This window comes from Athene noctua, chromosome 1, assembly GCF_965140245.1.
Source record: "Athene noctua chromosome 1, bAthNoc1.hap1.1, whole genome shotgun sequence".
Taxonomy (NCBI): Eukaryota; Metazoa; Chordata; class Aves; order Strigiformes; family Strigidae; genus Athene; species Athene noctua.
Genome location: NC_134037.1, coordinates 27,299,538 through 27,312,160, shown reverse-complemented (window position 1 = coordinate 27,312,160; position 12,623 = coordinate 27,299,538). Strand labels below are relative to the sequence as shown.

At 37.1% G+C, this 12,623-nt stretch overlaps 1 protein-coding gene across 1 annotated transcript in view; it reads right to left on the bottom strand.

The window, feature by feature from the left end:
• Window positions 1-12,623, bottom strand: part of MCPH1 (microcephalin 1) — a 132,419-nt gene that overhangs the window by 113,750 nt on the left and 6,046 nt on the right. The window contains 5 exon segments of the mRNA XM_074895734.1: window positions 734-1,747; window positions 3,772-3,864; window positions 6,091-6,222; window positions 6,474-6,594; window positions 7,995-8,079. Coding sequence (XP_074751835.1) covers window positions 734-1,747; window positions 3,772-3,864; window positions 6,091-6,222; window positions 6,474-6,594; window positions 7,995-8,079 — 1,445 coding nt within the window.

Below are 12,623 nucleotides of genomic sequence, written 5' to 3'. Positions count from 1 at the left end.
TCAACATTCTAGTATACATTTACACTGAAATAACTTAGGGTAAACCAACCTGAAAACACTCAAATATAAAAATTATTTTGTCCTGCTTTCAGCTGGGATACAGATGATTATTATATTTTATTCTTAAAATTATTAAAAACAAAGATCAGTTCTATATAAAAAAATCCATGGTTGAAAAAGATGCTTACATTGCAACTCTTGCATATGCCCTCACAAGTTAGAAATTGCTAAATCAATTTTTTCTGAGATTTTATGTCCTTAACTGCAATTAATCTAAAGTAGCAATTTGTGAACTCGTGAAATAAATGTAATTTGAACAAGGGACCCTATGATGAGGAGTTACTTATAAACAATTTACAAGAGCAGCATAATATTTAAACCAGAAATACTGTGGTTTCTTAAATAGATTTTGAATAGCAGCAGAGTTTACAGAACACTAAGCATTAGGGAAAAAGAAGGCTCACGTACTTTTGCTGCATTTTGTGAGCACAGTTCCATTACCTCTTGGTAACTTCTTTGTGTTTGTACTGTATGGGAAAACAAATGGGTGTTCTTTTGTATTTTATACACTCCTTTATTTTTGAGTAAAATAACTCAGCACTGCAGCATTTTCTTCTTTCGGTGCAATTGTGAAGTATTTTTCCTTTGGGAACAGCAGTCCATTTTGCAATTTAGTTGCATATCTAATGCAGCATGATAACTTTTCATTTTCCAGCTCTATGTAGCTACTTACCAGTAGTGTGAGTACAGTAATTCACACTGGTTCTGCAGGATTTTTCATGAGCCTGCTGAGGCAGCCTATTCACATTCTCAGATTCAAGAGATTCTGCAGTGTCAGCTTTTTCACCATCTGACATATAATTTAATGGCACACTTCTGGCATGTTCAGCTGGTTTGAAGTTTTTCTCTACTGAAACATCAATTGCTGGAAAAGACTTTTTCCTACTTTTCTTGGAATTAGTATGTGGCATAGAGAAGCTTACATTAAGTAAGTCCATGCTTGTAAAAGAGTTTTTGCAACAAACTTCAGGAGAACTCTGTAATTCCTTTGGTACTTTTACCTGTACTTTATTTTCATTCAAATCAGATGATGAAAAGAAGTCTTCATAAGAAGACTCTTCAGTGCAAAAAGACTTGTTATATGTAGTAATTGCCTGCAAGAACTCTTCAGACCCTGATGCACCCAGTTCTGAGGCAGCCAGTTTCAAACTAGATAGCGTTGGTCCTTTCTTTCTCTTCTTGTCAAGAATACAATCCTTTCTGTCAGCAGGGAAGCTTCTATCCAAAGAACATGTATTTAAGTCTTCACTGTTCATAGGTGAACTATTGAGACTGCAAATGAAAGGAGGAACAGTATTTAACTTGACTATTTTTTTGGAATAAGTAGTATGACCCAAGCCCTTGATGTGGAGAAGAGACCTTTTGTTTGCAACTGAAGTAGTTGTGCTATTCTTATCCTTCTGATTTTTCTTTGGAAACTTTTTTAGATCTTTCCTTTCTAAAGACAATTTATCACCCAAAGTGTGAAGCAAAACCTGTTTCCTTGTTAAGCTTCTGCTATGCTGTTCTGGTGTTAAGTTCTTCTGCTCATAGCTATGTGAGGGGGAATTCACTGATGCACTCCTGGATACATGCAGGTCAGTCCAAGTATCACAGGTGTGCTTGTCTAGGTCTGTTTTCTCTCCCTTTAATTTATCAGTTCCACAAAGAGAGTAACTTGAGTTCAAGCAGTCTTCCATTTGCTCTCCTGCAAAATATGAGAAGTGGTAACTGTATTTAAAAAAAGAGAAACAGTACCAAATCTTACTAAAATACACATGAAACTACTGGAAGAAGAAAGCAAGGATTTAACCACTTCTCTGGATATTATACAGCAAGTCAAAAATTAAACAGAAAATGGATTAGAAACAAAGTCTGTTCTATGTTGACATGAAGCTACAATAGCTTTACATATATATTCTTACACAGTAATAACTATCCATAAGTCATGTTCTGCTTTCTTGAAACAAAGCATCAGAGAAACTCCCTTTCACTCTTGCATTTGTGGAGGAAAATGGCAAGATTTTACCCTGATAAAGGTAGCTACAGTAATACTGGAAACTCAATAATATTTACTACCACATCATTATCACCAGCTCAGTTTTTGCAGTTAAGATTAAATGAAATACAACATCATAGTATCATACCCCATACATAAACACAATGTATAAAAAATAATTAGAATGTGGAAAAATAGGTAATTTAATGGAGCTATTCTTATGAAATGATTTTGCAGGAGGTGTTAAGACAGAATGTATTCTTAAACTTTGCAATAAATTCCTCTGAAACAAGCTAGAATCTTTGATTATCCAGAATAATTTTTAAAAATTGTTTGTCTATAATCTGATTATTGAAATAGATTCTTTTGTTTAAATACATACCAAATGCAAAGTTTCAGCAATGCTCCTTTAAGTGCTCCTGTAGGTTTTAGAGCAAGTCGATGTTAATTGCTTACTAAACATAAATAATTTTTTAACATATGGTGTAGCTAACTAAATTCAAAAAGTGATATATAAGGAGATGAAAGGAGAAGTTTCACATGAGATGATCAGACTCCCGTATTGACAACCGAAGAAGTGTAACTTTAATCCCCAAATTAAACTGGATTTTGGAACTTTTTAAACCATTATTAATCAACATACTCTGTGTCCTGCAAGAACCAACAAAAGGACCACTGTCACAGAGCAGAGATGGCAGCTACACTGAATACTGTCATGGAATGTGGAGGTACAAATTCTTCATGTAAAATTACACTGTGCAGTTGTAATGGTAGAAGGACATACACAAGGTAAAGCTCTAGAATCATGATATTCAACCTCATGAGTACACAACTAATTTACCAAAATAAAATGACAATTTCTGTATGATGTGAACAAAATACAACACTTGAAAACAGCATGAGGTATAGCTTACTGCTGGGGTAGAACAGAGTAAGCAGACCACTAAAGTAGCACTCATTATGAATTCTAAAAGACTGTCTTCTCCTTACTTTTCTACTGAGATCAATCACCAGCATGACTGACTGAAGACACGAGGTCTGAAATACATACCCATTGCATATATGATTAAGGCTGTTAAGATGCCTACTGACACATCTCAACAGTCTTCACAACGGTCTTCCTTACATCCTGCTACTATGCCAACACACAGGAACAAACCCCTAACTTGGAGACTAAGAACCTTGGTAACAAGCAACTTGAATTCATCTGCAAGCACAAAACATTTTAAAAGCTGATTTATTTTTAGTTATTTCTCTGATCACTGAATACTTGGAGAACACATTAGGTTGCCTTTTAAATTCAAGTTTCTCAATTGAAAATTTGGAAGACATTTCAGTGCTCTGAGGTGTCTCTCTCATTCAGTTCTTTTTTCCTTCCCACACCAAACTGTTCAGTGTGTATTCCACATTCTATACAAGATCACTTTAAGAGCAAAGACTTACATCATACAAGAAGCCATTAATGGGGAATGGTGTGAGGAAAGATGTGGAACTGAGGCAAGCAACACAACAGTAAGGTGGAGCATTTACCCAATGTGATTCCTCATGCTCCATTTTCCTTGAATTCTTATTTTTACATACTTTGTCAGTTAAGATAAGCTAAAATAACTCAGTTTCAAATATAAATCATAGAGTAAATATATACAGTTCCCATTTCAGTATACAGTACTTTTCAAACATACAAGGCACATATTACTTTTAATTTCTGCAATATATGAAGTTGTGTTAGTTACCTGATAACAATGCATCTTCTGGATTAGTTAAGACACAATTAGACAGCACGGAGTCTCTTGGTGAACTACTTGGAGGTAGAGACATTTGTGAAGCTAAGAATTTGTAAATAATAAACTAGTTAGCACTATTTGCAAACATACAGATTTCCAAACCATTTATTCGTATTTCAGAACAGCTCAATTGTAAGACAAGTTACTGATTTGCTCACTATAACCATGTAAATCATTACAGACTGCTCAGCAGTATCCCAAAGTTACATACTAACAAAAACCCTACTATGTATTCTATAATTTTAAACAATTTTTTTCTAGGTAAGTCAACACCACATTTCTCTGAAACCAAAGAATGATGGCAAACCATTTAGAAAGTATTAGACACTTCTAAGTAAGTTGAGGCATTTCACTAAAGAATCCGTCAAATACTGCAATTAGCAGCAAAGCCTTGATACCACAGATAGGCTTTTCAAAACATTTGAAGGTATTACTTAAAACTCAGAGAAAATAAATACATAAATGAGATTTAATTTTTCATCCATGGATCACTGGTTCTTTACTCCCCCCTCCCCAATTATTTTTGAAATTATTATATAAACTGACAGTTTGACAGACTACTTAAAATTTCAAATACTGCAGATTCCCCCAAAAGATATTTCAACAGTTTCTCTAGTAACTGACAAAATCTAATGACTTAGAGCTCTCTAATTTCACAGTAAGGTAATGCAAACACTAAAAAATGAATTGAAAACTGCAATCTAGATTTAATTCACCAGGATCTGCATTTTGAAGTCAACTAGACTTATTCAATTAGGTAATTCAAATTTGTTTATTTTTTAAAATCCTGTTCCTCAGTATCTGGACAGATCAATTTTGGAGTCCTTATTAAATGGTTGGGCTGGAAGTAATAACATTATAACCCTTGTCAAGTACAGCATTCACATTAAAATTTGATAAGAAATAAGATTTAGAGCCTCACTGTATGAAGTTTAACCAGGTTGTGATAACAACAATTTACAAGTTTGGAAAGTCTAGCTTTAACATTAGTCTTCTTGAGCAGTCTAGTGATTAAGAAATTAATTTTGCAATCTTTGTCTTTCATGACTTCTTGTGTCCTTGTCATGGTTTGAGCCCAGAGGATGACTAAGCATCAGGCAGTTGTTCACTCACCCCTTCAGCCCCCAGTGCTGGGAAGGAGAAAAATGAATTCAAAAGGCTCAGAAACTGAGATAAGGACAGAGAGGGATGACTTATCCCATTACAACCACAGGCAAGACAGATTCATTAGGGGAAAAAACCCAAAGTACCACTTTTAATTCAAACACTAACAAAAGAAATGGTTAATAGAGTAGGGCAGTGAGAAGCATTACCACGTCTTAAAAACACCTCCTCCCACCCGTCCCCTCTTCCCAGGCTCAGTTTTATTACAGATATCTACCTCCTCCCTGCAGCAGCTAAGGGAATGGAGGTGTTTCAGTCAGTCTACCACTCCTTCCTCCTAGGGAGGGGAGTGGGAAGCACTCCTCTACATTTCTTGCCCTGCTCCCCACAGCTCCCCTCGCATGGGAGACAGTCCTCCATGAACTTTCTCTGGCATGATTTCTTCCCACAGGCCACAAACATTCCTGGGCTACTTTAGTGCACATCACCCTTATGTGCTGCAGTCCTTCCAGCACTGAACTATAACAGCAGGAGCTTCTTCCCTCTGAGTCCTGGCCTCCTTTAAGTGCAGCTGCCTGCTCCAGTGTGAGGTCCTCTACAGGCTGCAGGTTGGCATCTGCTCCACCATGGACTTCCATGGTGGCAGGGGGCAGCCCTGCAGTCTCACTACAGCATACAGGGGTGGTTTCTCTGCTTTGGCACACCTTCCCCTCTTCCTCCTTCCCTCCACTAATCTCAGTGTTCGCATAGGTGTCTTTCTCATAACTCCTCCTCACAAGTCCCAACCCCTCTCAGGCTTCCCCTTCTTAAATATGTTATTGCAGAGGCGCAGCCACCATCGCTAATTGGCTCGGCCTTGGTGCAAAGTCAGGTCCAACGTGGAGCCCCAGGAGCTTTTAAGAAGCTTCTCACAGGGGGCACCACTGTAGCTCCCTCCCTCACTACCAAACCCCCCCCCCCCCCAAACCCAGCACAGACCTTCAATAGAAACTAATAGCTAAAGCGTTCACACCTACTCAAAACCCAGGAAGAAAGGAGGACCTGCAATCAAGTAAGATGAAAAAAATTCTGAAGGCCAGAGCAAGACAAGTGTGCCCAAATTTCAGCAATAAAGATGGTAGCCATTTGTGCATGTTCATGGATAAGTAAAATTTAACTTCTTACCAGTAGGAGAAAGATCTCTTTTTTCCTTCGTCTCCCTTATTCTTCTTTCCACTACACTGCAGTGATCTTTTTTAACAGGGCTGAATACAAGTGAACCATTGTCTTCAAATAGTAAAACTGGTACATCAGTTTCTACACAAAGAAATTGCATTTGTACATTAGTATTTCCATACTATAACAGCTTCAGAAGTTATTTAAAAAAAAGAAGAAAATCAGGTTCCTTATACCCAGTATCACCATCCCTTAACACCACAAACAAGCAAAGTACTCTGAAAAGTCGTATTTATTTCTCATGGTAGATAAAAGTAAAAAAACAGAACAAAAACCGATCAAGTGTTTAAAAGAAATAAGATATTTGATTCTTAGTCCAAAGTAGTTCTTACCAGCATTAATTGCTATCTTTTGTATAGCTAATTCTTTAGCCATCTGGTCCAGTCTTCTCCGCAGCTTTCTATCATTTTCTGGAGTTTTTTCAACAAAGTCTTTTGGCTGCATACATTTGTGCTAGAAGACACACAGAGCTGTTAATTATACAGTATAAAACTCCCAGAAGTAACTACACTTCCTATTTGCCTACAGCTTTATCACAGTATTATCAGTGTTTATGCTACTTATTATCACCTTGAGAGTCACAGATAATTGTAGAAGTTAACATTTTTCAAAATGAACTTTAATATGAAATAAGAATTTAACAGATTTTTCTAGGTTAGATTTTAGTAAGAAGGAGACTAAGTAGCCATCTTTTCTTTTTCGCTTGTAGCAAAGTGTTATGGAAGTATACCAAAGCAGCTTCACATAGATAATAACTTTATTTATAACTAACTAATTTGTAACCAAATCCAAACAGCCAAAGCCAACAAGACAACTGGGGTAACCAAAACAATGCCCTGATAACATTTAACAGACTACAGGTATGGTGTACCAGTTGTGGAAGTTATTACTACACAACACCACAGAAGGGCGATGACACATAAGAATGATGAGTCTTAAGTGTGCGCACACTCACTCACTGAAGGAGAAGCTCTCACTCAAGGGTACCCAGAACATGTAATCACTCACCTAAAGGGGATGAGGGCTCACTCAAGAATATCCAGAAGTATTCACTCACCAAGGGGCAGAAGGGGAGAGGAAGGAAGGTGAGGGAACTCAATCCCAGGAAGTCTCCTTGGGTGGAAACCCAGTCCCAAGGAGACAGCTTCCAGTCACAGACCTGCTGCTCCAAGGTGAACCTCTCAAAGGGGGTCTCTGGCAGGGGGACCATGTTATAGCCTGGCTGGATCTGAACTGTGGTCATATATGGTCAGCATTCTAGAAGTTTCTCTCAACTAAGGCATTTTGTTGGCTGAGGGCCTTGTCTGTTGACCAGGGGTCCCACCTCCCTTTTCCTGACATGGAGAGGGGGATGCTGGTCTGGGGGTGCTGGTGTGCACCAGGCCAGGGTGTGTACACAACAGCAACTATGGTGTGCCACAGAAGTGTGAAAATAAGGGCATGAAAGAGCCAGTGGCTACCACCTTAAAAGCCCTAGCTCTTGCAGGGGGTATGTGTGCTCTTGCCACACAAAGCTAAGGCTTGAAAGATCTATTTTTTTTTTAAAATACCATGACTTTAAGGTTTGTCACAACTCAGTGAAACATAAGCCACACTGCAGTCGTGTTTTTTTGATTAATCATTGTCATTTTAAGTCTTCATTTCTTTATTCACCAGTATAAAGATTCACCAGATCCTTTCTTCAGATAACAAGTCACATCAGACATGTGACTTAAAACCTACTCAACTGGATAGGTAAGAGTTTACAGAACATTCTGAAAATAAACAGTTCAAATGCCTGAGGTCAGGAAGTCAAGTTCAGACTTTAAAGTTTATTACTCTAGGCCTATTTAAAAGAAAAATCACATACTCACTTTTTTGCTCAGTAGTGGCAATCCTTCATTAGTGTCTACTGCAGGAAATAAGGATTCATCAACATGTACTCCAGTTTCTCGACACCTGTGTAATAGAGAAGGTTTGGTTGGTTTTGGTTTTTAACAATGAGAACCTTTATTACAAAAAGAATCACCTGAGCCCTGTCATAATGAAACACTAACCCTTCCGGGGTGTGAATCTTTAGCATAACTACTGTAAAGCTGAAAAAAATCTATAGTTTATATTCCAGATACAGAATGATACAATTTTTTTTTTGTCCTAATGATGCCCTCTAAATTGATGGTTTGAAACTCAAAGATTCCCACTCAGATGTTATTTTCCACACACTTAAAAAAAATCACTGTATTAAGTCATCTTGGCCAGATTCTCATGAACCTTGAATCCTGCCCTGACTTTTGTGAGGACTGCAGGCTTTCATTTTCACCAGCCAGTGAATTTAACCTTAACTTGGTCACTGTGATGACAGTAGACTACCAAGTACAATCTACAGAATGTCATGGTGGGGGCAGGGAGGGCAGGAAACTTTACTGTTCAGACAAAAGAGGAAGGAAGCTTCACCTGATCCCGGCTTTTACATCTTGCCCGTTAGTCTCAGATTTCTGTCTCCTTTTTGTATATGCAATGCTAAAAACAGGTCCTTATCGAGGAGCAATTGAGATTTATGTAAACTTTTTTTAAAATAAAAAAACAAAAATCCAACTTCACCCTGAGTTTCCTGTCTCTTTATATTCAAAGACTGAACTGAGAACAGTGGGACTAATATTATCTTGGAATATTATACCATCTGCTGTATTTGTGAATGCTAAGGATGATGTTGAGACAAGAATTTGGTTATTAATACATGAAGTTCTTTTGATCAGAGCACCTAAATCAGTTTTATTTTCAAATGATAAATAATAAACCTGATTATGGGAAAGAGTATGGAACCTTAACAGACTACAGAAGAATTCCCTCAGAAGTAATTCAAAACTGTGTTTCTAGCGACACCTAGTGATCTAGCTGCTATAAAGTTTGTATCTGTAGAATTATAATCTAATGATTATTCACTCAGTTTTGATTAAAAGAGCTAAACCACTACATGTATTTGTCAAACTAACTGAGTTTAGAGTTTGCTGGAGCATCAAATAGAAATCATATTTAACATGCCAGACTTCAGTGGCTATTATTATATTCTGGATAATAATCACCAAAGATATAGACTACATTAAAATTTACATTTACATGAAATTCAGAGATTTCATTGATTCAGAAAAGCTAAACAGAAGAAAAATTGACTGAATATAAGAAATTTTTACTTTACAAATCTGAATCTAAATGATTTATCTATGTTATTTGATACGAGTGAGTTACTGCACTAAGAATACACAGGTAGTTTCCCAATTATGGGTTTGATTTGTAAGTAGTATTAAGTGTTCCCAATTTAGACACAGATTGTAGCAATTCTATCTTATGTAGCGTTCTTTTTGTAGTTGGGTTTTGATTTTTTTTTAGGTTGCTCACTGTGGTATTTAAGTTGAAAATTTTTTTTTAGTGATCCCAAAGCTGTCACTCATTTTGCATTAAACTTACAATTTATCTGCATGAATCTTATAGCAAGTCCATTATTTTGTGCACTATTGTTAGACATATCTACCATCTTTCAAAAACAAAAAAGAAAACAAAACCCTTTTTAATTAAAAATACATTTACTCTGGAGTTAGGATTTTTTTTTTTGAATTTCAATTGCCATCTTATTTTAAAGAGTCTTCCCAATCAAATTACTTCCTATTAAACTGTAGAACTGCATTGTTTAGATTCAAATAGATACTCATACTATAAAGCAGAAGCTTCCAATATAAGTTTGAGGCAGACCATTGGAGAAAGCACTGGAAATCCAGTAAAAGTTCAAAAAGGCAGTGTTCACTAAATACTGTAGAAACCCTTGTACTCTAGTAACTTGTGCTTTTTTTTAATAGAGAAAAGTGATTATTACAGTATTTTTCAAATCATAGGGCATGTTCCTCAGAGGCTCAAGCATTGCTGAGGGGAAGATAACAATAGTGTACGTGTGTAACAGTTTAGAAGTAGGTGTCCACTAGCTGTTAAGTCAGAGTATTAGGCACAAACCAGAAGTATCAGGAAATGCTGGAGTCATTGTTTCTGATTTGCTTCCTTGTTTGGTGTTTTCAGAGCCCAAATATCAACAAGTAGCATTCAGATTAAATACTGTATACTGCAGCATCCTCTTGCCAATATCAAGCTTCCCAAGAGCACGTAAAAACATGAAAACAGCCAAACACTCAGTTTACTTTGCTATGTTCCACAGATTTCTAGTTTAGAGGTTGTCAGATGCAATACTGTATTGGTTTTTGATAAAGCTAAATGTTTAATTGCTTCAGCATTTTTTAAAACCCATGTAAATCTTTGCTGACTATGATTCTGCAACAAGGAGTTCTACAGCCTAACTATCATTAGTTCTGTTCTGTAGTCTACAGCTAAAAAACATCATTTACTGTTTTCTCTGAATACAGATTCATGTGATGCTTTCCAATTCTTGTACAGGAAAAGGCAATATACATGTTTTCTATTCAGCCTCTCCATAAGAACCTTTGTGTTCACAAGAGCCTCTCCATCACTCCCACTTGTTTTCCAAGCAAAGGAAAACCTGCCTCTTCAATCACATCTTGTGAGAAAACTATTTTATAACTTCAGTCACGCTCATTGCTATCTTCTCACAACACTCCATGATAGAATGCTGTCATGCCACTACATGAGGTTTTTTGATTTGACTGAGGTGATAACACCATGAAAACATTTAATCTAAGTACCAAAAATCTTAATTTTCACCTCACATTGTGATGATCATTTTCTTTCCAATACACTTAAGAGGACTTATGCTTTAAATAATCTTCTTGACACCAGGAGGAGGTTTATTCCCTTCACTGTCTTAGCTTCTGCTTAACAGAACTTGTTTCCTTTTAAGTAGACTACTTCTTTTAAAAGAAGTTGAGCACTGTCACAGAACTTTTTGGGTTTTGCTGTTCCAGCATAAACACTGATTTTAAACTGGCCACACATACAAGAAGTTCTTTGAAATAATCTGAACAACTATCCACAAACCAAGCAATACCTGAAATATTTGTCTTTGCACCACGTGCCAACAGGAGTCACCTCATCCCCAGGCTACACTAGAAAGTTGTCCTTTACTATTACATTTCCTGAAGTGGTATTTCACAGCATTTCTGACCATTATGAGAATGTTCCACTTGCTACTGAATGGAGCAGCTGATTAATCAAGCTATCTTTTTTCAGTGATGCTAAAACTTCAACTCATGTGAACCCTGCATTATTTGCTTACATAGATACCAGGCTCAAACAGGACCACTATTTTACTGGCACAGACTATTCAGTCCTTCCTTTTACATTGTCCCAGGACTCAGCAGACTGTCTTATGCCCACGAAATTTGAGATATTTATATACTAGGAATATAATTTAGTCAGGCACTCCAGTTCCCTCATCTTATTACAAAAAAATTATCATGTATCCTAGCACAGACTCATTTTGTATTGTTTATGCCTCATTTGAATAACCCTATGACAAGTAAGACTATTCACTACGATGTCTTATTGTAAACTTCTACTGCTCCTGACCTGTAAGAATATTATATCCTTAAGCTAAGTATGAATTCTACCTAGGGTATACATCAATCTAAGGTGTATGTTTGAGTATCTTTTGGCATTAAGGGCAGAAAAAAACATTAGAGAAATTCAATCATAATTTGCAGCTTGGGTGTGTTGTCTTCCTCCCGCCTCTCCAGCCCGCAATAAAATACATCTCACTATTTCAGATTATTTTCCCCATTCCAATGAATCTCATCTTCTAAGCCATATAGCAAGACCTTGCCTTGTCCAGAGCATGACAACAGGAAGACTTAAAAATACCAGGAAGATGCTGGCCTTCTCTTTCCTAAGAAACATCTTAGGTTGTCCTTCCAGATTCTTCCTTCTGTCTTTTCCTTTGTTACTAGTATCCAGCAACAGTTAGGTTTCCTGAGGCTTTCACACCCAGATCTCAAAGCTCCAAGCTGTCCCCTACACTACCACATACCCAGCTGTCTATGAGCTTTCTACAGCATTCATCCACTCAATACCTTCTAGTATTGCAGAGGGGAGTCTTGGGGTGGAACTTCTCAGATACAGCATTGCTGTATGATACATCCTAAACTCTCTCCTGTAAAGCACTCCTTCCATTGCAGATGCTACTCACCTGGACTGTTCTGGGATCCTTTTTACTATAGCACATTTAAGTACTCAGTTTATAGTTCCTGTGACTAAGGTTTTAAATTCCATACTGTCCTTGTTTCAGCTGGGACAGAGCTATTTTTTCTTATTAGTAGTTAGAATAGTTCTGTGTTTTGGATTCAGTATGGATTTGGTATGAAAGAACGTTGCCAAGAAATCAAGGACTAACTTCCCACTTTCCTGCCAGTGCACAGGTACACAAGAAGCTGGGAGAGAGCACAGCCAGAGCAATGGACCCAAACTGGCAAATGGAATATTCCGTACCATGTAACATCATGCTCAGTGTATAGATGAGGGTTGATGGGGAAGCTCTCTCTTGCTTCCAT